Raw genomic sequence first — 25,334 nt, 5'->3', positions numbered from 1 at the left:
CAACACATGGCCTCTCAAGGTCAGCACAGCCCTCTGCCCTTTCCCTTCTCTTTTTCATGTTTTTCATTTCCTGTTCATGTCCTGTCTGTCATCTCATAAGCCTTTATCTACTGTTTTCCTGTTTTTTGCCCCTTCTACACTGACCTCTGTAATTCACGTCCTCTCCAAACATATTAATAGTATTTCTTTTTTCTTGTAGTGTTTCACAATACATTTCACCTAATGAGTGATTTTGTTGATGATGACTTTTAAGGAAGAAGTAATTTATTTTGAATGCATTTTTTTTAATGACAGATGCATGCATAACCCCACCTTGTGTGTCTCCTAGACCCTGATCATAATCACCGTCATGACCATCATGACGAAGACGCTCAACATCTGTGGGACGAATGGTCGGAGCACGGTGGGTGTCATCTCTGGGGTCTCTGATATCAACTGAAACATTTCATTGAATTCGTGGAGGTCAGAGTCCAGCTGTGAACAGCCCTCAGCGGATTTACTGCACTGAACACACACCATGCAGCAGGGGCCATACCATTAGTTGGCATCGATTTCATGGCTCTGCGGACTGTAGCTGGGGTCACTGAAGTCATGTGAGCACCAGAGGGTTTATGAAATGTTTTGTTGATCATCTCTGCCACGACACAGCGCCATATCAGCATCACTTAGTAAATGAATAGGTTTAGGATGCTAAATTAAACCTGCATTATATTGATATCGCTCTTATTCCTCATGTCCTGCCAGGCATCAGTGCTGAAGCCCACCTCCTGCTGGAGCACGCCCTCTGTGGCCACCACCCCCACAGCTCAGCTGGCCCTCTCCACCAGGAAAGCCCCTCTGTGCTGCTGGCACTGCCCTGTTTCAGCCTGCTGCTATTGAGCTGCTGGTAGGCTACATTAGCCTGGTTTCCACTTAAAAGAGCCACAGAGAGCTGCTGCCGGTGTTATCTGTGTCACTCAATTTCCCACCCAGCGAATGTGAGCAGCTTGTGGCCGACGTGGATAAGTGCAAGGCTGTACAGTTTAACATGCATGGACAGTTCTTATGACACTGTTGCAAATATTCACCCTATATGGTATGACATTTTTGGAAGCAGAGGTCATATGATAAATAATAAAATAATGTGTAATAATAATGAAAATGTGTAAATATATTCCAAAACATTTTGAAATGTGGATGACAGTTAAAATTATGTAAAATAATCAAGTTATGTTTTTTTTTTCGCACTTTTATTTTTTTTTCTTCTCAATTTTGTCACTGAACCATATTTCAGGTGGCTGCAACAGCAATCCAGCAGTTGTTCAGTTTTAATATTTTCTGGTACATGATGGTTTGGTGTGGAGTGCGTTCTGGTAGGACTGTGATTTATGATTTCTGTGATGATTTATGGCCCTTAATCGCTGCTCAGTGCCAAGGGGAATTTCAGGCCCAATTCATACGAACCAAAACGGCAGCCCCTGACCTGAACCCTCATGGCAGGCAAGAAAATAAACAGAAGAAATCTTGGAAATGATCACAGAGGAAAGCCCCTTCCACGCCAGGTAGGAGTGTAATTGGTGAAGAGTGGGCAATTATTGGCCGCTTATATTTATTACAAATTTTAGGTGGACTGGGAAAGTAGTAAAGGTTAAAAGTTTTTTTGTAAATAATTGTATTATCATTGTATTTCTGTACATTATACCTAATTTCTCTACACAAATGTATCTGAATCAAATAAAGGGCACCAATGGGATGAATTCAGGGTATCCCTGAGTGTTTGACCTTTGATTATTAAAATGCTGTTGATTTACCTTTTGAACATTTGTCTGAAAATCTTATCAGGTTTGCTTTTTTAGTGAACTGGATCAGAAGCCACAATGCTAGCTTGCACAGCCCAGAAAGAAGTCCAGTCAGTGAATGAAAACACCTCATTTATTGTCTGTGTTATTACCTCGACAGATTTGAAATGGTCCAACACATATAAAAGTTATAAAACCAGCAAAGTCAGTTTTGGCTGGAGGTTTTATCCTCTACAGAGTAGAACACAATTACAACCATGGACATGCACATGAGACATGACATGGACACGAAAAAGAAAGGAAGAAAATAAATGACGTTTTAGCATAGAATAAATAGATAACACTCAAACAAACATTAAATCTACCACCTGCATAACCATCACTGTGTTTGACAACAGGTAATGGATAAGAGCTGAACTTTACTCTTATTAAATATAACTCATTTGCTATGGAATGATAATGTCATGATGAATGCCCTCTGGGATGTGTGCGTCATGTTTTGTGTGTGCATTTGCCTCTGGGTGTGTTTCATAGTTGGTTGTGTGGTGCTGTGTGAGTAGCAACATGCACGGCCCAAATCTGGCTCAGTCATCACTATGGGGGTCTCCATACATATAAAGGGTCTATAGTCCATGCAGACTGTGTGTGTGGTTCCTGTGCCGTGTCTTACACATGGCGGCTCTAGTCTATATCGAGATCAGAGTCCTCATCACTCTGAGTGTGCTGCAGGATGGCTCCGTTGCGAACGGTCTTGGGGATGAGGACGGGCTTGTCTGGCAGCAGGCCGTACTCCTGCAGCAGGGCCTCCAGATCGACAGCAAAGAAGTCTTCCCCAAGCTGGTCTGTGACTCGCACAAAGTTGCCGATGAGGTCCCCTCCTTTGTAAACCAGCAGGGCTGGCAGGGCGCTGCCTCTGAACAGTGCGCTGGTGCTGATGGCGGAGCTGCGTACGCTGCAGAACTTGACCAGTGGATATTCCTGAGCCAGACACAGAAGGCTGCCACTCATGGCCTCGCAACCCGGGACATCCGGCTCGTAGATGTGGATTATGACAAGGGTGCTTTTCTCCTCCTTGTCCAGGGCCTCCAGGAATTCCTCTCCGCTGGTCAGCTCATAGACCTGCTCAAAGCGCTTGCCGCGGCACAGCTGGCGCCGCATCTCTTCGATGCGCTGCATGCGATAGTGCTGTAGGAAGTCTTCATCATCCTCCTCCTCCTGGAGCATGTTGTACTCCTGTAGCGTCATCTAGTGGTGAGGCAAGATGCACACAGAGTTAGAGGTAAAGCTACGGTAGTCTATTATGATTTGACAAGAAACGTGTAGACTTTGTTGTATTATTTGTTTAGCAACTGAGGTAAATAAATAACTAAGTCCTAATGGCTTTCTGGAAAGTCTAGGGCTGCATGCTGGGTGTCAAGGCCATTAAACTATTGTAAAAACTAATTATGAATATCGCTAAGTTCATTAATCCATGTTTACATGGTTGAAGAAAACAGAGGATTAAAGTACAGTGATTTCAGTGATTGTTGATATGTTTCTTTTTGATAACAACAATGCAAAACAATGCAAGTATTTGGACTTTTTCCAGTCAGCCTTTTCAGTGTTCCACAATGACGTGTGACTGTGCATAGAGAACAATGCAGAACACTGCAGTTTAATTCAGTACAAGGATCGCCTTGACTAGTAGGAAAATGAATGGCATATGCTTTTCATATATGATGAAAGCCATGTAGAGACAGAAATGTCAGTAGATGGAGCAGTCTTTTCAGATACGGCCTTTTAAAATGTGTGCATGCATGTGTTTTGTCCCCATTCCACTCACTTTGCCTTGGATCTTTTCCTGCAGCTCTTTCTCTTTCTCCTTGTCTTTTTCCAGGTCCAGATCAGAGCGGCAGGTCATGGACAGCTTCTTGATCAGCCTCTCCATCTCTTTCTTCTGTTCCTGCCTCTGCTCCACCTCCAGCTGCTTGTACTTCCTCCAGTCATTGATCACACCTTTTGGTCCTGCAAGAAAAGAGCCACAGCTACATCATCAATAAACTATACACAACTTTGTATTGATCACAGATGAACGATGGATGAGTAAGAGTTCAAAGAAAGAACAAAAAGGACCATGATGGAAACAAGTCTGGCATTTTTTTTAGTTGACCTTGGCAAACTTTTCCTTGATGTATTTTTTTTTTTTTCAAATAAGTACATAAATACATGCATACAAACAATGAAAAGTTTAGGGTATGCAAATGTTAATGTGAATCTTAAAAAAAAAAACAGATTGCTCCAGTCCTCGGCTCTGATTGCTTGAGTTATTTTAAAGCAACTGTAATACGCTCTATGAATACACACCTGTGAATGTGTAACTTTTAATTTACATATTTATGTGCTCACTGAAAATCGCTACTTGACAGAATAAAACAAATTATTCTTATTACGATTACTGATTAAAAACAAAATTGCAAACATGCATTCACAGGTGTATTCATTGGGTGTTTACACATCTACTGATACACACACACACACAAAGTGTGATAAAACTGCCGAATCTGCATGTAATTAATCAAAAAGGAACACGAGTTAGTTCTTTGCAGTGGCATCATGCCTCGGCCCTGTTTCCACCCGGGATTAAAATGTGTCTTTAGTGATCACACCACAAGTGGACAGCACTAAGTACAGCTCACTCTCCCACTCTGTAAGCAGATGAACATGTGGCATTTCCATTTACTAAGACCAAATGCTTACGGATTAGGAGAGAGAGAGAGAGGAGGAAAGAGAGAGAGAGAGAGAGAGAGAGAGAGAGAGGAAGAGAGAGAGAGAGAGAGAAAGAGAGGAAAAGAGAGAGAGTTTTCTTGTCATACATACAGTACAACAGACGGTTACACCATACAATGAAAGTCTTTCTTTGCTAGTCCTCCTCCCACGCAAAAGTAAATAAATGAATAATAAATAAACAAAAGTAAAAATAAAATGGCATTTAACAGGCAACAGGAATTTGGCATTTAACAAAAGAAGATATCCTTGTTCACTCCAGTCTCATGCTGTCAATTACTTGTGACGCATTTCATATCTGTAAGTTATTACAACCTCAACCTGATAACGCTGGTCCAGGCTCAGATTATTTAATTATTCTTGCAGGTTTGGGAGGTTCGGCTTCTGCTGAGGTGGACAGATCAACCTGAACCTAATAATAATAATACACATTTGTTCTTGCTTAAGTACATGCATGTACCTAAGCAAGAAGATGGTCTTTTATCAGAGTTGGCGTATGTGTGTGTGTGTGTGTATCAGTGCATAGATGCTCATGTTAGCTACCTGTGTTGACAGCACTTCCATCAGGGCTGTAGTCTAGCTCAGCCTCCAAGATGTCGGGATTGCGGATGGTCTTGTTCTCCCCATCCTCATCCTCATTTTCGCTGCCTTCATCCTCACTGCTGCTGTAGTAGTACTGCAGCTTCTCACCAAGAATCTTGTCATCCAGTGTGGTCATGGCGACGGTTCACCTGGGGGTGGGTGTCAGACAAAACCACAGTTTCAGACGACTGACACCATTCATATCTTAGCTTTTAAGTGGTGTGTTTATTCTGCATGCAGTTAAGAGCCTAAACAATACATAACCCTGCCAAAACCTACTTCAGTGCTTTCACACTCTCAGTAATTGCAGTAATGTAAAACATACCAACCTCCATTTGGAAACCTCTTATTCAAACAACAAGAGCAATCTGCATCATAATTTGCATAGGTCCACAGAAACCTGCTGTGGGACAGTGTTGCCACCTTCTTTATCTTTGCCTCAGTGGCAGACCTCGTAGATTAAACCACAATCTCCTCAGATTAACTTTATTCCTACAAAATGTTCCAACAGGGCCCCTCAATCTAGCAACTAACTAAGCTGACAAGCAGCTATCCGAGCTGTCGCTGCCTGGGATAACAAAGGTTTCTTTCAAAAAAAAAAAAAAAATAGGGCAGCCACACAATAGATGATGCTCAGGAACTGTGTCGAATTAAAAAGGCTTAAAGGCAATGAGGCATACAGCTCCATGTAAACCAACCAGTCTGCACAGATGGATAGTCAGACGGAAAAGTCAAAGACATCACAGAGATAATACACTTCCACTATTTCTGAGTGTAACGACCGAGTTAGTATCGGACACCCGTTTCACAACACTGAAATTTTGAGTAGGGAAAGAGCTAGTCTGGATACGTTATCCGCTAATATTAATTTAATTAAGTAGCGTTATTCTACTGCAATGACAGCTAGAAGCAAGCTAACGTTAGCTAGCTTAGTTACGTTATATCACCAAGAGCCAAGAGGCGCTGCCAGAAGTGGATATACTAGACAATCCAATTTGCTTGTAAAAGTAGGCCAAGGAGAGCCAGCTATTGACAATTTGACTACTGGCAAGCTAAGTGAAGCTAGCTGGGTACCAGTAGGGAGTGCTAGCATTTGTTAAGTCGGTTAGCTAAACAGCTAGCTAGCTTCTTAGGCTAACTCCCCGTCGAAAGCAGTAAAACACAACCCGCCACCCCGGCGATTCAGACTGACTTCTATATACTGACAATGCTGTTACTTTATAGTAAAGCTGTCAACACGTCCAGCTCGCTGGTTTTAATCTTACCTTTTCTGCTTCCCCAGCTAACGTCGACGGAAGGAGCTCACCGTAACTGCTAGCCTCTGCCCGCTCGCCTTCTTCTTCGTTTTTATTTTTTTTGACAGGTTACAAAGCAGCTTGTAGGTGCATACCGCCACCTACTGTACTGGGGTGTGTGTATAATAACGCCTGCATTGTATTTTGCCAAGGGCGTCGTCAGTTTGTGATTTGGGGTGCGTGCGTGGAAAACAGGAGGAGTAAAAAGCCGAAAGTAAATAAATAAAACATGAAAACAGATAGATTGAAGAATTAAACGCTTAAATAAATGAATGAGTATGTAATTATATAATAAAGTACTTAAATAAATGAAAAAACTATATAATTAAATATTTGTCACCATAGATACATAAATGACAAATTTAATAATTACTAAATATATAAAGATTACATTTAGTCATTCATGTATTCACTTGTAGGCCTATATATATTTCTGTTTATACATTTGTATTTTTTCATTCATTTGTATGGCAATTGATAATATTAAGGAATAATATTTGTGTTGTGCTCTATGATGGCTGATGCCTGCACTGTTGTATTTGAAGGGGTCGAAAAACTGAAGGACTTGAAAAAGTAGTAGCAGCAGCAATACTACAGCAGTGGTAGTAATTGTAGCTGTAGAAGTCATAATAGCAGTAGCATCAAGCACACTAGTAAGTGGCTCACTAATGTTCAAATGTGTTTCGCTTCAGCAAACATAATAATTACATACTGAGTAGCTCGTCTCTCCTCTTGCTGTTGCAATACAAACTCTAATACGCCTGATTTGAGTACATTCAGTTATTGACATCCAAAGCACTTGAAGGTGCAATAAGCTGTAGTAATAATTTCTGATGTAGACGGTAAAGGCTTACAAGGCGCACCTGAAGCAACATAACATGTCCAACTTATAGGAATATTGCAGACCAACAACCCCACCTAGTGGCAGCAGAGGGGAGTGTTTTAAAATGCAGCCACCACCTTAAAAACTGGAATGGCAACAGGAAAGAGCTGATCACAACTGCAGCCGGCAGTAGGTAGCAACTCAATATTTTCATTTCACTATCAATGCTATTTCTTTCATAGAGAGTATAATGGCAGAATGACTATTTTGACTCTCTTTGCTGTTCATATGAATGTTTATGTAGATGTGTGTATCTATATGGGGGCTTGTCTCAGTTAAAAATGTATGACCCCCTGGTTTAGGCTGAGAACTGCAGTACCTAGTGTGGCTCTGTACCTGGGGTCCTGAGGGTAACTCCATTTTAATGTTTTTTTAATCTCTGTATGCATCCTGAGCCACTTCGACCCTCCTGCTGGGTGAGTTTCTCTCCAGTTTCCACAAGTACACACTGTCTTGCCAAAAGAAACACTGGCCTCCAGAGCGGTGAAATAGCAGAGGGAGCACAGACTTATATCAAAAGAACAAAACAGCGGATACTCCCTCCCATCAGCTGTGGAAAAACCCAAGATGCTCTATATTTCATATCTATTATAAACTACTTTGTTATAATAGAAAACTGGAAAAAGACAGATTTTAAGCCCTGCCATTTTAATGACAGGGTAAACAATGCAATTTGTGTTTATTACAATGAATGCATACATACCAGCTGCTCATAAAATAATTCAGTATAACAAAAGTACATACATTTTATACGATGCAGTGCGTGAACAAAGAAAAGCTTTTATAATTTTTTTTTTTTTTTTTTTGATATTTTCTTTAATATTCGGGTGTTAATTCAAACTCAAGGCACATAGCATTTAACAAAAATGTGTTTGTCTTTACTGGTGCGTGTATATGAGTGAGTGTGTGTGTGTGTGGGGGGGGGGCATTAGGAGGGAAAACTAATGTGAATTCTTTGAGTGAAAAAGACAATAAGACAAGCGTGACTTTCACAAATAGGTGGCATTCGCTCTGTGTGTGTGTGTGTGTGTGTGCTGCATGTGGACTTTAAAGACCTGCTTTTCATCTTGGAAACTCAGCCCTTTACCCTTTTGTTGGATTATACTGTAGCTCATCTTTCCAGGCGTAGCTGGATCATGGTTTTGTTTGCTGCTCGCTACATCCTGATAACACAGGTCACAACAAGGGGGACGGCTGAGTTTGGTTTCACATTGAGCTCTCACTCGCCTGTGTTCCTCCAGTGTCGCCTGAACAAACAGTTTATCCTCCACACGGGCATCTGTAAACACTGTTTGTTTTTAGCAGCAGTCTGTCCCGCACATCATCTGGTGTCTGTATCTGGAGAATATCATAGCTCCTCATTCCTTCCTGCAGGCTTATCTTTCCCTGCCTGTGGTTGTTCCTCTGCTGGTACTCTGAAAGCCACATAAGGGCACGTCCTGGCGTTCAGACACACCAGCTTCTTTAGCGTGGCCGAGTTCACTATGTCAAAGCCGACTTGGCCTCCAAAGGTGCTGGGCTTCCAGTACTCTGGAGAGCATATGGGGTTGCCTAGCAGGCCTTTCAGGGAGAAGGGGGCGCCCATCTCGACCATGCTCTCTCCAAATATGTTCCCAGGCCTCGTTTTTTCCAGGAGCAGGCCGGGATAAAATTCGAGTGCGTCGATATCGCCGTAGAGCTCCTCAAGCTCGCGGGATAGCTCCTCCTCACCTGCAAAAATGAACCACCAGTTAATGACAATATTACAGTCTAGTGTACGACCACTTTTTTTCAGGAAATGATCACATTCTGACATAGCTGAGCCTGCATCGTCTGCCCAGAGTTTACAGAAAAAATGTTACAGAACAGGATATATACAAGGAGCCTCAGAGTTATGTGTCTGACAGGATAAAAACGTAACAAATCCCTCCAGGAATGCACTTCTCATCAGATGTTCTGCAGTGCACAGAGCTACTGATACGGAAGAAAAACATCAGGACGCCAAAGTCAATAGATTTCAAACAATGCGGTATGCAACACCACTTAAGCGAGGATTTGATCGAACTTCCCTTTCTCTCAGCAGGCTCCAGCTTCGACAGATTAAAGAGAAAGTCGCCGTAAAGAGAAAGAGCCGTTCTCAAAACCGCCTGAAAGCCGAGCTGAGGCGAAGCATCCTGATAACGTGTGTGCAGCTGTTCAAGTCAGAAGTGAAGCGCTCGGAGGTCTGCTGTGTGCAGAGCCGTTCCTCCTACCTGTGAACTGCCTGAAGGATGTGTAGGGCACGAGGTTAAAGCGCTTCCTGTACTCGTTGAAGGGCTGCACGCGAAGCTGCCGGGACTCCTTTATGGCCCCCACGGCCACTTTGGTCACCACAGCGTTTATGTTGCGGCCCCCGCCTATCTGTAGGACATAGGATCACAACAGCAACTATAATGGCATTTATGTGCTGTAGCAGTGCTCAAATTAGATAATCTAACTGCAGAAATCACTTCTTCCTCAATTTAAACACCTTAAAGAGCACAAGGTATATTAATTATGCTTTGTCTGAATGGAAACATAACCAAATTACTCCAATTTCATTGTCAATGAAGTAGTTCAAAAGATGTGTGTTTGACTTAATTGAAATTCTGTGTCAATAACTATGTAAAGTAAAACAGAAAATATGAAACATGTTTTCACTTACTGCTAAGCAAATTCCAGAAAATCAAATGCAAAGTAATGGAATTTCTTTTTGCACATTCATTATCTCTGTACAGCGATGAGCTGCACTGTCTGAGATTTGGTTAATGAGCCTCAGCTGTGAGCACTATTTTCTTTGACGCGGGTTACCTGGCCGGCAACCTGTCGTGAAAAGGCGTCCACCAGCTTTTCGACACCGTAGTGTGTGAGGACAGACGTGTTGAAGATGAACTGTGGGTAGGCGAGCTCGTCTCCGTCGATGAGGAAGCTGTCAGGCATCAAGGGGTGCCAGTGGTACAGGTGGCTGAACTCCAGAGCAATGCGGTTCCCGTATTGGAAAGCCGAGTTAAACAAGAGGGTCGGGTCAAACTTCAAATCCAGCAGGTAACCACTGAGGTGCTGCACATACTCCTCTATCACTATACGTATGGTCTCACCTGAGGACAGCACACACACACACACACACACACACACACAGAGGACAGACAGAGAATGAGCTACACTGCAAAAACTCAAAATCTTACCAAGATTATTTGTCTTATTTCAAGTCAAAATGTCTTATTTCAAGTCAAAATATCTCATTACACTTAAAATAAGACACGATCACCTAAGAAATAACTTGTTTTTAGACAATTTTCACTTGTTCCACTGGCAAATTTTTCCAATGAAGCAAGCAAATTGTCTAAAAACAAGTTACTTCTGAGGTGATCATGTCTTATTTTAAGTTTAATGAGATATTTTGACTAGAAATAAGACATTTTGACTTGAAATAAGACAAATATTTTTGGTAAGATTTTGAGTTTTTGCTGTGATAAGCGTAGAAATTTACACTGAGACAAGATCTGTGATACCATTTTGATATGTCTCGGAAATTTTTTTCATAAAATGAGAGTTGTTTCCAGATAAGTTCGATAGTGGAACGGAAAACCGCTAAACATATTTATCCTTCCATCTATCGCAGTTATCTGTGCACAGGAAGAACCAGCACAAAGTAACTTCTCCTCAAAGCACGCCTGTTTGATTTTTTTTTATTCCAAGATAAGCATTTTAAATATCCACGATACATTGTGTAAATAACTTTGGTGTTGCTGTAAGTTTTATTTTTTCACTTTGATGGAGCTACGCTAATGACTCCCATAAACTTCAAGTCTTTATGCTAAGCTAACACGAAATGCTAACCACTGGAACTGAACCACTGGACGTACAAGATGAAAATTGTATCGAATATCTTGTCTCACGTAGGTAGATAGGTAGGAAAAATGGTATTTTTCCCAAAATGTCGGCAACATATATTTACAGGTAACTCATTGTAATCAGAAAGAGCCTGAAACATAAAAGCTTTTTTTTACCAGCTTCCTTAGATTCAAAGAGAATTATAAAGAGGATCTGATCAGTGCAGTCCAGTTATATAATACAAACATCACTGCAGCTGGTAACTGAAGAGTAAAGAGGTTCAGACTCAATTGGCTCTGCTTACTTGCTACCTACTTAGACTGCGGCCATGAGATAAGCCAAAATAAATCTGCCTTAAATCCGTTAATATGAGCATAAACACATCAGAGCGCTGCAATGCTGGCCAGCTCACCGATGATGATGAGGCGTGTGGTCTGGAAAAGCTGCTCATCATCCCAGGTGGGATGCTCGGCCTTCAGGATGTCACACACACGGTTATGTTCCCGCAGCCACAGTGTGGCGTACATTCCCAAACCGGGCAGGAGGCCATACACCTCCTGACCAATGGCCAGCTGGCTCTCTGGAGGGACCCCGGGACGGTAGTTCATCCTAATGGGCGCATCAGCTACAGTAGGAGGGTACATGTCTCCGTTAATTATCTGATGGGAGACATGGTTGGAAAAAGATATCTTAATATATTAATGCATATGGTTTGATGTTACAAAATCAACTTCTTCATCCCCTTCAATGTCTTTCCTAATCCTCTTTCCTGCTGCTTCATGTTAGGAAATATGTTCAGTTATTGCTTGACAACTTTGGCTCCACTCTGTCCCTGAAAAATCCTAATTAAGTCAAATAAACTACAACAACCACAGTAAGATGCAACCCATGTGTGTCACCTGATACTTTAGTTTCCCATCTTTGTGAAGTCTAAGTTGGAGCTGACGATCGAGGTTGTCTCCGTAAATGTGCCCTGCATCCACCTGCCTCAAGACACCAAGAGAGAAGAGCAAAAAGGATGCGGTCAGGCCAGATCAGATGCTGGATAATGATAACGTGAGGGGTTTTTTAGCACAAATACAAAGCTGCTGAGTTGCAGATGCAAAGATTTACTGCTGAGCTGGTACAACGGATGTAATCAGTAAACCAACCCCATGTGAGAGAGCCTTGGTGAAGCCGAGGCCCATGCGATTGTAGGTCTTGAAGAACTGGTGAGTGAAGTGCTGTGCGAAGAAGGCGAACATGAGGTTGCTTCCCTGCGGGTCTGGTCTGAAAGTCCTTCTCAGCAACAGCCTCTCCACCAGCAGCTCAGGGTCAGGCAGCTCGGCTTTGCCTGAGCAGAGGACCACAGCATCACACACACACACAGACACACACATACACACACGCACGCACAACATGGCACAAAACACAGATACAGTGCACTTGTAGTCATATAATATTGAAGCAGTGCATCTGCCAAAACACAACTGATGCAGTTCGCACAGCACACTGTACAGCTGAACGCCTCAAGGCCAGCACTGCACTGATGTCACCGCTGTGGAAGATTTACATCCAGTTTCCAAAACACTGAGTAAAGCACAAGCTGTGCATTGAATATAATTCATCCTTTATGACATTTGTGCTTCAAAATGCAATATTACACAGCATTGCTATCAATTATCAGGCATTACAGGGCCACACCAGTGATTTTGAATATTTGGGACTTTCACTGCCATTTATCCACATTTTACACTGCAACCTAAATCATCTTCCAAATCACACAGGGGAACAACATATAATCAAAATCCCTTGACCCTGAAATATGAATTCTTCTGGTTTATAATGTTCCATCGGAGAGACTGCATCACTCTGCCCAATTCAAGACATCAAAACACACCAGTGCTGCTGCTTTTAAGAAAACTAATGTGGACGACTTTAATACAGTGATGAAATACTGGTGTGAAGAAAGTCTGAAGTGTCTCAAAGTTCATTTTCACATCATAGCGGAATGAGTTGGCTGGACAAAAGGCAGAAAAATAATATTGGAGCTCAGGAAAAGATTAGTAAAAACGTTAAGTAAGCATTTTGTAGATATTATACTACACATGCAAATTCACTGCCATCGTCCTTTAAGAAAGTTATAATGGCACACTAATATGACTGCCTTACCTTTGGCCCCCACAGGGGTGGGGCAGTCCTCTGGCACAGGGGGCAGGATCCGGGTGTAGTAGCTCACATTGTAGTAGGACTCCCAGTTCAGGTAGCCGTACTTGGAGTTGTAGGTGGGAGGGCTGGGTATTAAGTTGGATCGGACTGTATGTGCAAAAAAAAAAGACATAAAAATACAGATTCATGGAGATAGTAAATATGTGGCAGACTGAAGAGCCACTGCACCTGTCAGGACTGTCCGCATCAGAGCATCCCGCAGGAAGGTGGAGTTGATGATGTCCCAGAGCCAGTGGAAATGGGTCAGGATGTAATGGATCACATCTGGGCTGGGCTTCAGGAACTGGCGCACTCTTGACCAAAACTCCGCTGTGATTGGACAATACATTGCCAAAAAAGACAACATCACTGCTGCAGGTGAGGCAGGGTTTTGTTTGGAAATGCACTTCTGCTATGGCAACAATAAAGTCATAAGACAGGTTGCTCTGCATTCCTGCCTTTGGTGCTTCGCCACAAACTGGCCCCCAAAAGCTCCATTAGGATCAGTTAAAGTTGATTCTGGCTGTGTTAACGGAGTGAGTTTTGCACAATGAATAAATAAAGGATCCTTGCTGAACTTGCACTGTGACAATGCTGTGCTACCTCAGCAGTGATTATCTTATTCTGATAGTGTATCACTTCATCCCCAGCTCCCCACTTCCTGCCGGTCTTTGTTTGCGTCTTAAATTCTTGTGAAATGAGCTGCTCAGACACAGCCTGCCGAGTGCCGAGTGTGATGTAAGCGCACAACTGGAAGCCCATTACAGTACATCACATTTAATTATGACCTGCATTACTAGTCTATGAGAAACAAGTCCTCGGAGTTAGTGTTTCTGTGAAAAGATCAGGCAGAAAAAAAAAACAAAAAAAACACTGCAGCTTGACTTTTCCCGGCAGTAGAATTTCTCTTCGTGTATTCCCACAAACACTTGAATCTGGATGAGAATTCACAAGTTATGAGCCAAATAATGTTGCCCTATTTCCTGATCTTGCAACAACAAATGAAAACCGTAACTCTCATGGCCTTCCCAACCAACCTTTTATGTCTGATTCAAAGGGAAATGGCACAGATACTTGTCATTCCTGTAAAATGCACAATAACAAAAGAGGATATGAAAATCGATCGCACTGGGATAACTTGACTCACGGATGGTGCAGTTTTCCCCGTAGTAGCCGGTGCGAGTGCAGTCACATTCGTATTTGTCTAAGCCATACCTTACACAAACTCCCCAGTGCTGACAGGGGAAGTGACAGCAAGGGTTCACTGCGGAAACAAGAACAAGAACACAGTGAGAGAGACTGCATAATCCAAGGCACGCAATCTCAGATTATGTAGGAATCTTTGGCAAAAAGACATTCTGCTGAGGCTTGGCTGTCAGCTACGACTCTGACCCTGTTCCCTGGACAAGAATGTTGGACCCAGATGAGAACATTTCTCTGAGTGGTCGACTGGAACGCCGTCGGGACAAACGTGTGACCTGGCACTGCAGAAATTCTCCATCTCAACAAATCATCTAGTCTCATTTGAAATCTTTCATTTTTTTTTCTTAACATCAGTGAAAAAAAAAATCTGCCAGTGGGATGAGATAATCCTACTTGTTTCCACTGCGGTTTCATCTTCAGGAATTTTTCCGGGACCAAGGGTAGGACAACCAGTCATGAAGAAAATGACACTGGAAACCAGTGGGATTATCTCATCCCACTGGCAGATCTTTAACATTTTAACACTGAACATCAGACTAAATGAGTTGTTAAGATGGAGACCTTTTGTATAAACAACACAGATCCTGACTTTTAAGATGACAAGTCTATAAACAATGGGGCGTAACTGAATTGAATAACTGTGTTAGTTTTCTGCTTCTGACGCTTCAGTCCTGGCAAGCTTGTGTGTGCGAGCTGCTCTAGAAACCTGCAGACAGGCACATAAAAAGGCCTTTGTTCTAACACACATGACACATACACACACACACACACACACAGAGAGAGAGAGGGGGGGAGAGAGAGCTGTCTAACTGATGTATTGGCTAAACACAAAAGTGTCAGAGATAAGCAGAGTTTACACATTTTAGGGTTGTGGGTGAGAAATGGGAGGCTTTTGATTTGTGAGGTGAGACGGTTTGCGTCAGCCGGCGCTCTGCTGAAGATCTGTTTGAGCTGGTGAACGTGTGTACCTGTGTATGAGTTTATATTATTGCACAAGCCTTCAGGGTGTGGCAGCACTTCATATCAGTTGCTTTGACTCATGCTATCTGGATATAGCAAGCAAGGGATAAAAACTCTGAAGATTACCTCTGCTAAAATATAATCCCACAAATGGGCTGAGATTCCATGATGGAAAGCAGAGTCTTAGAGCCCACGCACACACACACACACACACACACATGCAAAGACATGTCCTTTGCTGCCCATCCCTGACAACATCCCCTGTGATGTTGTCACTCTCTCTCTCTCTCTCTGTCTTTTTGTCTCTCAGATTCAGATTAAGATTAATCAGGGTAATATTTATCGGCATGAATTAAGTGGTATAGGGTGGTGCATAAGCATGTATTGCAGTGGTACAGGAATAAAATAAAGTGCAACACAGACGACTATGATCCTGCCTTTCTGTCAGCTCACGTTTCCCCTTCACGACATAGCTCATTGGACTGCTATGTAAACAAAAGGAAACTTCAGCTCATGCAGGTCAGAGCCCACTCAAGAGAGAAATACACATTACACAGCCATACCACATGGAGCCACATTTCCACATTTAAAACCCCCCAGTTTGCAAATGAAGAAGCTATAAAATAGGAACAGAATCTCCATCAAAATCATTTACACTCACTGACTCTTTTGCAGGTCAAGGCCAATTAATCCTACAGTTTGTGACAAAGGCTAATCCTCTGGGACAAGTCTCCCTGTGTGTGATTTATTGGGGAGTGAACAGAACAGAACGGGTCATTTTTCGCACTCATTTGTCAGCCTGCATTATCAGCCCGTGTGGCAGCGTGCCCAAAACACAATACATTGCTTGCTCTTTCATTGTAAAAAGCGAATGACAGCTGATTCATTCAGTGCAAAGATTAAGCGGCGGTTCATCCCGAAATTATAATATCAGGAGGAGAGTGACATCCATGAAGAGAACACAGATGGTATGTGTTCATGTCTGGGCTGATGGTGCTAGCCCGAGGGCAGGATGGTATATTGTGTACATAAGGAATGTGAGAGGATGGGATTTGCCGGTCAGCCTACATAACTCTGGCAACAGGTCAAACAGGAAAGGCCTGCTCTATAGTTTGAAAATCTTGTTTTCCCTCATAAAAATGGGTGGAAACAGGCCAATTATGGAAAAAAAAAAAAAAAAGTCACTCACTTCTTTCCAATGGAGCTTCACCTGTTATGTGCACTTTCAGTAAGTGACAAATTCATATGCATTGTGAACCTTTTTTTTAAACAGTAAAATAAGATTAAAACAATACTCCACTAGATAACTTGTAAAGATGGATGGTTTTTAAAGCGAGCCTGCTCTTGCTGATAATACCATGTTATTAAAATAGGAAACGCCTCTGCCAGCCTTTGGTTTTCAATTTTCCAGGGAATCCCTAATGACAGCCAGCCCGCCCATGAGGGGAACCTTATCTGTGATAGGAGCCGGGCCACAAGCCTGAGCTTGCCCACACATGGAAGACGCACAAACACATTCATGCACACAGTCATTAAATCGCATCTGACCTCCGATCACCTACTAAAGTTTTACTAAGACTAGAGAGGCTCAGCATTAACTCCTCAGAGGCTGACCTATAGTGAAACATGCACAGTTTAGTCCTGACTCACTGAAACATTCAAAGACACTTCTCTGTGCTGTCAGTGCCTACCTGTGCTGGTGGTCACCTCATCACCCCGGCATGCAGGCTGCCGCAACAGCAAGACAAGCGCACAGAGTGATCCGAGGACAGAGGCTTTGGAAGTGCACGGGGAAAATGGTTAGAATTTACTCTTACAAACATTGAAAGCGATAAACAATACACGAGAGAGGCGAATAATAGCAGTCGCAAATACTCACATCTCATCACAGCAGTTATCAGTTCAGGAGAGACTCATTACCGCACATACAACTGCGTTACAAGTGCAGCAAGTGTGGAGCTGCGGAGGAGGCAGTGTGGAGAGAGAGAGAGAGAGAGAGAGAGAGAGAGAGAGAGAGAGAGAGAGAGAGAGAGAGAGAGAGAGAGAGAGACGGCTGTTCACTTTCACTGTCCAGAGGGAGTGTGTATGGCGGAGTGTCAGCCTACCTGTGAAACTCAGTCAAAAGGGGATAGCACTCCATTTTGGATCTCCATCGCCCCCTGCTGCTCGGGAAACTGGGGGACTCTCTCTCTCTCTTACAATCTTCTTACAATTTCCTTCTTGCTTTTTAGACCTCCACTTATTCATCAGATGGAACATCCTGAAAAGGGGAACTCATTCCTTGGTTCAGCTTTCCACCACTCTGCATTTACACACCTGTTGGACAGGGCGGGGGGCATTGCTTTACTTCAAGGGGCTGTGTGTGACTCATGAGTGCAACAAGCTGAGAACAAAGTTAGATAAGAAAACACAGTCCTGGCCAACATGCTCCTCGAGGCTGCTGCTGTGGTTTTTCAGTCTTGTAACTGCACATCCTGGTGGAAATGATTGCTCGAGTGTTATGACTCTGCAAAAGCCGGCGAAGCCACCAGACATGACAGCAGCCGTATGGGAACGAGGTCTAAGCAGAGGAAGGATGAAATGACTTACATATCAGTCGATCAGACTTTATTTATATGGTTCATTTTATACAAATGTTGTAGCACAATGTTCTTTGCATAAAAGACTAAGAATAATAAAATAATGAGAGTTAGAATAAATAGTAACAGGGCAATAAAAAAGAGCTACATTAGATTGCGCGGTAACACTTTACAATGAGAGTAGCCTACAACAATTAACGTTAGTTAATGCCGTAATAAACATTAAGTAAGAGGTAATAAACATTAAGTAACAGTTAACTAACTGTTAACTAATGTGTCTAAAAATCATGTACTAATGCTGTTCATGCTAAGGTATTAATTTATATGTTATTTAAGGGTTATTGTAGATATTATTAACACTAGTAAATGCCATAATAATAATTAACTAACAGTTAATTAACCATTATGACATTAACTAACATTAATTAATGTTAATTGTTGTACTCCTATTGTAAAGTGTTACTGATTGTGCTAATATGCAAAATATGCCTTTAAACTCTATTTCCTGTAGTAGAGATAACATGTGGTAAGCAACTTTAATGACCCACCGAGCTGCAACTGGTGTGTGTTTAATGCAAGCTTTTTATATGCATTTGCACATTTTGATGCTAAGAGAGAGCTTTAATGTGCCCACCATTGTCACAGATCATAGAAAGTTTCCTCATTTCTTTGTAGTAAATGATGGCCTGGCCAGCAAAACACTCTGATAGAGCAAACACAATGAATCAAAACATCTGACCTCATGTATTCTTTAGTAGTTTCCTCCAATATGTAAACAAGTATAAACAACAACAGCATAAACAGGATTTCTATCAATATTTACAGATTTTATCGCAGTGGCATACAAATAAAGTGATTTCTGTGTGGAAATACACATGATGAAAAAAAGAGATGGATATCCAGCCAGAGTAAACATAAAAAACAGATGATATTCACTTTAGACTCTGAAAGGCACACTGGGATTCATTCATGTTTTCATGAAAACTGCATCCATAGCAACATTACAAACAAGGCAGGGGATAAACAGATTGACGTCAGACTGTTTTTTGGACCAAAAAACACTTTAAAATATTTTTTTAAAACTGGTATGCATAATATCTAGTCTGGTGTTGATACTCAACTATCAAGTGACAAACACTGAATGTTCAACAAGGTGCCTTTTTTGCACTTGCAATCTTTTCATAACTCTAACCCCTCTCCAAAACCTAAACTGAACCATAACAAGGTGTGGTGGTAAACAATGATATTCAGTTACTTTTGTGATATTTCTGTGATATTTCTCAAGCCATGCAGAGGTGGAACAAAACAATTAAATAACTGAATTTTCCCATGAAAATACTCCCCCATTAAAATGAACCGGCTCGATGTGATGCTGCTTCCAAAATATTTTGGCATCGCACTGAAAACCCTGGCCTGATACCAAGGGACATGTTGAGAAATAGCAGTTAAACCCTTGAAGAAAGCAGGACTTATCTAGGACTGAATCTCCCTCTGCACGGCAATAAAGATCTGCAGGCGGCTGAAGCGAGCTGGCTGGTGCAGAGCGGTTGTTGAGGTTTCAGCTCAGTGACTTTATCAGGTCAAAAAAAAAAAAAAAAAAAGAAATACTCACATCATTATCTGATCAAAATTTGATCAGATAAAGGCAAAAACTTGTAAGTCCTCTGAGACCATGCCTGACTTTGAGTTCAGTGAAAAAGGCTCACCGAGCTGCTGTATCCGCCACGCCTTTTAGAACAATAATCTTTGACAAGGTTTTCTGGGTTTAACCTTTTTTTTTTTCTTTTTTCTTTTCTTTTCTTTTCTTTTTTTTTTTTACAGATCCAGACATCCTGCAGCCGTGGAGTCATGTAACTGAAAAGACTAATGGCTAAAAAAAAAAAAAAACCTCAGTGCAGGGCTCAGTAAATTTCAGAGTAAATGGTAGGCCTGTCAATTTCTGGGTAATGATGTTCTCGTTATCTCTGCCACAGAAGACATGACCATCGTACCACAGTTTCCTGGCCATAAAGATAATATTCATCTGCACTGCTGTTCTGTGCAATGACCCGGTGCAAGAGGAGGCATTTAAATGAAAGCAAAGAGTTTGATTTTCCATTTTGGGAAAATGTTGCTGTCTTAAGGTCATCAGGCAAGATGAAGAACAAAATATGAACAAATTTTATGAAATTTATGAGTAAATTAAATATTATACTATTATGGGGTTGCTAGGGTGGGCTATGCACCCCCAAATGTGCAGCTGAAGTTATGACAGCACCACGGTGACAAAGATGTCCTGGCCAAACAGACCTGCATGTAAAAGAGGTAATTAATTTGTAATAGAGGACTTCATTCATTTTTTTCCATTAAGGTGCTCTCAGTTCCCAGCATAATTCCCTTTAAAGTAAAAGTTCTTCCATGTTTAGTTTATTAAAATAAAATTAAACACAGAGGTCCTATTTCCTTTCTGATTGGGCTGCTCAAAAACACCTTTTCACTTGAACATGCGTCACTTTATGGATCAGATTATGCATTTAAGTGGGTGAGGTTTTTCTTCCATTTGTGTTTGCACCAGTCATTAAGTGAGGCTTAAGAAGAAAGGCCACTGAAGGGGTTAAGAAGTGACCAGGCGGTAGAATAATATTTAGTTCACAACACAACAGTGCTATTCTATATAAACTGCACACAAATCCAGTTTAATCTAAGCCACACCACAGGTTCATCTCATACAAAAATGCAGTATTTATGTTTATGTATGTACTGACCAATTTTCCCACACTTAAAATGAATTGGTGGAAATATGACCGAGTATTTTGATATACTTCATGTCATTGTGAGCAAAAATGAAAAGAGCTGGATTAAATTAACTGTTAGCCCTGAATGTGACACCACCCACCTGATGATATTTCCTTCATCTTTACATAAGAAATAAACAGATACATAGATAAGAAATTATATTTAAAAAAAAAAAAAAAAAAAAAAAAAAAAATATATATATATATATATATATATATATATTTGTTCTCACATTTGCTTTTTGTTTGTACATCGACGGGCAAATGGTTCCCATCCAGCGGGGTCGCGTTTCTGTGTGACACAGGAAGCAGCCCGGGAGTAATTTACTGCGACACCAAACCCGCTTCCTTTCTCTTTTCCCACAGCCACAGGAGGAAAATGGTAAGTTGAACTGATGGCGGAAAGAAATCACGAAACATCTGTTCAAGAGGACGTTCATCTCATACGAATTGTTGAGACTGCAATGTTTACTGAACGTGGCCATCGCCTGGATTAGGTATTTGTAGGATGAAAGTTGATTTAGATAATTTTGAAGCCGCATCCATTCGATGCTAACTTGCTAGCCGTAACACAGTGAGTGTGTAGCGGTGAGCAGAGCTGACAGCCACCGGGGAGAGCTAGCCGAGCCGGCCCCGCGGTTTACACCAGTTCAACCAGCGCCTGTCCACAAATAACGTGTTGAGCTAATTCATATTTAGCCCCGACAAGTGAAGAAGCAGAAACGAGAGAGGCTAATACAACTAGCTAGTTTTTTGAAATACATAATGTGCTTCCTGGCTAACAACAACTGCTAAGAAGTTGGTCGGCAGTGGTTAATCGGCCTTTTTCTTGTTATTTCGAGGAGAAAATAGGAAGAGAAGCAGCTCCTTGTCCTCTGTTGTTAATGTCTAACAGTAGATTTTAGTAGTTTAGTGTACACCGTTGCATTTGAATGGGGAAACCCGTTGTCTTGCTAATTGGCGTTGGTGCTGCATCTTGTCCAGCCACTGGAGTCTTGTCAGTGATGTTTTTAAAACACAAATGTCTGAACAAATGACTTCTCTGTGATTCGTACCTTTCACTGAGACAAGACTTTGCCAGTGGTAATAGCATTAAGAGTGAGTGGAGAGCTGCAGGAGCTGTTCCTGACTCTTTTGGTGTCTGTCTTCCAGACGAAGGGAACATCATCCTTTGGTAAGCGTCGCAACAAGACGCACACCCTGTGCCGTCGGTGTGGATCCAAGGCCTACCACCTGCAGAAGTCCAGCTGCGGGAAGTGTGGCTACCCCGAGAAGCGCAAGAGAAAGTGTAAGTAGTCTAATGGTCATCAGTGTTGCTGTTCTCCCGGAGCACATTCATTTGTTGATTACCTGCGCTGCATTCTACGGTGCCGTGTCTCCAGTTTGTCCTGAAGCCTGTGGGTAAAGGAATGTCCTGACTGTGGTTCTGTACACTGACCTGAAGTTATTTTGTAGACAACTGGAGCGCTAAGGCCAAGAGGAGGAACACCACTGGCACTGGCCGTCTGAGACACCTGAGGGTCGTCTACCGCAGATTCAGGTAAGCCTGACAGATGTTAAAAACGTGTGCCCGCTCAGAACAGCAGAGCTGGTCTGTGTTGTTGTGATTGGGAGAGCAGACAGAGCTGGAGTTGAGGGGACAGCACTGCAAACTGGAAGTAGTCGGAGCCGTGTTCACTCTGTGGTGCACTGATGGCTCACTGTCCTGCACCAAAACACTGACACTTGGCCCTTTTTTTGTCGACGGCAAAGCTTAATGATGCATGCTGTCTCATGAAGGCTGTTGCACAGGTTCAGTTGGCTGCAGCACTGATCCAGGTAACGTTCCTGGAACTTGATTTTGGCCCTGATCAGGAGGCAATATTAAAAATACGGTTTCAGGAACTTTTAGGAGGAGCTAGCTGTGCGTCACTCTTTATTCGTCAAGCAGGGATTTGGCATATTTACACAAACATGCACTATCAGAGCTAGAGCACAAAGCAGCCAGCGTTAAACAGATACAGATTATAAATAATAAATTGATGCAGACTGTAAGTTGTCTCATTGAGTTCAAGCCCTGAGTAGTATTTGGGGAGAATAAAATATCTCTCTTGAATACTTTGCACGCACATTTTAACAAACAAGATATCGGTTACTCAGCTGGAGCGCTGCTGCTGTCCCAGGACATGACAGGAAAACGGTCTGCTCATAGCAGCTGTACTGATGCAGCAACAGCTGGAGGAAGCTGCCTCTCTCCAACAGGCGGGGGGGGGAGCTGCCCCTGATCACTGTGAGAAAAACATGCATCTGTAAAAACCATCAGAGGCTGACATAATCTGTCAAAGTGGCTTTAATAGATTGTCAGTGACTTCAGAGGTGTTATGAGACTTCAGAGATATTGTCAATGCTGTTTACCAGTGATGTTGAAATAAATGTCTGAACAAATGAGATCAGTGTGATATCAATATTTTCACTGAGGTAAACTGCATTGTCACAGTCTGGACATTTCTGTGAGCCATGAAAGTTTGTCCAAGATACTTGACAGGTTTCCGGGATGTTGAAACTCTTTGTTAGCTAAAATTTGAGGCTGCAAAATGATCACAATGGAATGTACAGGTTCATAATTATCTTTGCATGTTTCACTTATAAGTTGGCTCATGTGCATTGTAATCATGTTTCTTCTCTTTGATTCTGCAGGAATGGGTTCAGAGAGGGCACTACCCCTAAACCCAGACGTGCAGCAGTGGCCGCTTCCAGCTCATCTTAAAAGACACAATTTTGGTTAAATAAATGTGTTGTTAAACTGAATTTCTGTCTTGTCTTTATTTGTTGTTATTGCTTGCATACAGGCAGAGTCCCCATAATGATACAGTTTCTTGACTTGTATGCAGGATATTAGTTTCCACTCCACTGAAGGTTGTTCACTTATGCAGGCGCTCCTTAAACTGATTGGTCATGCCATTAAATCTATGCACCATCCATACTTGCTGTGCAAACAACCTTTAGATGTCGAATTTAACTAAAAATGCAAACAAATTATCTTTGGAAGCTTTTACAATGTTTAAGAAATGTTCTGATATTTAATCACTGGGCTTATCCCATCGCCTTACACCTGTAATGCCAACCATAATTGGCATCACTTGGCAAATGGCAACTAACAATACAGCTTGTACATGGTGTAGTGTGAGTTTCTAACAAAGGTCTTTGGAAAGATGGATAAACATATTGGGGGGAGGGAACAATAATGATTTTCAGAGTCCACCACTCTTTTAGCTTTTGCCACAGAACAGCCAGTAAACAGTTAATCAAGGTTTTGGGGATACACAGAGCTGTCATGTCTAGACAAGAGCTTGTTACCTGGTGTAGTGTTTACATGGTCCAGTAGCTGCTCTTATGCACTGTATCCCCAGATATATAACTTCTGTGAATTTGGCTTTAGTAAGCAAAAAACATCTCAGACCACTACACTTCTCTCATAAAACTGGGTTAAGATACATGAGGTTTTGGAATTCAGCTGGTAAACGACTTGATGTTGATTTTCCTTTGAACGGACAGCATCAGCACTGATGCTGGAGAGCAGCGCACCTCGGAGCACAGCTGGGCACAGCTGGTAGTCTGCTTGTTTCTCCACAAACACATCAGATACCCAGACTGGCGCTCAGGGGGCGCTGCATCCCCTTTGTTCATTTTTTAATTACTTCACACTTCGCACACACGTGTGAGAGACTTTCTTTATTGAGAAGTCGCAAAACCGTGACAGGTCAGATTACTTTATAATAATACATAATATAAAAATATGTAGGCCTAATTGACAAGGTTATTAAACTGATGTTTAATAAACTCATGGAGCGATTTTGTGCTGTTCCTCAAGCTCAAAGTCACTCCCTGTATGTTTGTACAGACTGTATTTAACTTCATAGACTTCAGTGATCTGAAGTGGTTAAAGACCCCAGGGGGCGCTGTAAGCTACTTAAAAGAAGTCATATGGCACCAAAGACATAGTCCTATATCTCCCAGTACAATTGCGCCATTATGCCCCATTGTGTTGTTATAATGGATTTTATACAAAGCTGTTTTTTCAGGCCTATTCGTTTGTTGACTCTGCACCAAACTGTCCATACCTATACAGAAACTAAATGTGCAAATATAACCTATTATTAAAAAAGGAATGTGTAGGCTTCCTAATTGATTGTAATGTTCACTGACCCAAAATGTCACAGCAACATTTGCAGAGGACACATCAGAAAAAAAACAAAAACAAAAAAACTTTCATTTTAGGTAATTAGTTTATGCACATATTCAGATTTATCTACAGTGAGTGAGCATGCCCACACATGGCCGATGATGTCTCGTTATGGGACTGCTTGGTCAGAGTGTGAGTTTTCTGTGTGACCGAGCGGACACACAGTGCGGGATATTTGGCCAGATCTTTGGGGGTCCCCGCTGGCGCCCCTTGTGGCTCCGGGACATCAGCACTGTTCCTCAGCCCAGCAGGACACCTGGAGGCACTCTGAAGTTTC

The 25,334-nt window shown here is 42.0% G+C and overlaps 2 protein-coding genes and 2 non-coding genes across 4 annotated transcripts; 3 read left to right on the top strand and 1 right to left on the bottom strand.

The window, feature by feature from the left end:
- Positions 1 to 1,893: 1,893 nt before the first annotated feature.
- pdcl (phosducin-like) lies at positions 1,894 to 17,455 on the bottom strand. Its single transcript, XM_030065870.1, has 14 exons — positions 17,362 to 17,455; positions 17,174 to 17,257; positions 14,467 to 14,583; positions 13,509 to 13,649; positions 13,284 to 13,427; positions 12,284 to 12,465; positions 12,032 to 12,115; positions 11,545 to 11,791; positions 10,110 to 10,396; positions 9,533 to 9,680; positions 8,653 to 9,011; positions 5,085 to 5,268; positions 3,601 to 3,782; positions 1,894 to 3,023 (listed from the first exon to the last, which is right to left on the bottom strand). The coding sequence occupies exons 1-14, from the start codon at positions 17,366 to 17,368 to the stop codon at positions 2,460 to 2,462; spliced, it is 2,730 nt and encodes a 909-aa protein (XP_029921730.1). The 5' UTR covers positions 17,369 to 17,455; the 3' UTR covers positions 1,894 to 2,459.
- A 3,637-nt stretch (positions 17,456 to 21,092) lies between these two features.
- On the top strand, positions 21,093 to 23,622 carry rpl37 (ribosomal protein L37). Its single transcript, XM_030064688.1, has 4 exons — positions 21,093 to 21,217; positions 21,988 to 22,123; positions 22,291 to 22,375; positions 23,512 to 23,622. The coding sequence occupies exons 1-4, from the start codon at positions 21,215 to 21,217 to the stop codon at positions 23,579 to 23,581; spliced, it is 294 nt and encodes a 97-aa protein (XP_029920548.1). The 5' UTR covers positions 21,093 to 21,214; the 3' UTR covers positions 23,582 to 23,622.
- On the top strand, positions 21,828 to 21,908 carry LOC115369569 (small nucleolar RNA SNORD72). The gene has a single exon (XR_003929177.1). It is a non-coding gene; the product is annotated as a small nucleolar RNA SNORD72 (small nucleolar RNA).
- LOC115369568 (small nucleolar RNA SNORD72) lies at positions 23,223 to 23,299 on the top strand. The gene has a single exon (XR_003929176.1). It is a non-coding gene; the product is annotated as a small nucleolar RNA SNORD72 (small nucleolar RNA).
- Positions 23,623 to 25,334: the final 1,712 nt, after the last annotated feature.

Source organism: Myripristis murdjan, chromosome 12, assembly GCF_902150065.1.
Source record: "Myripristis murdjan chromosome 12, fMyrMur1.1, whole genome shotgun sequence".
NCBI lineage: Eukaryota > Metazoa > Chordata > Actinopteri > Holocentriformes > Holocentridae > Myripristis > Myripristis murdjan.
This window is presented reverse-complemented; position numbering and strand designations above follow the sequence as displayed.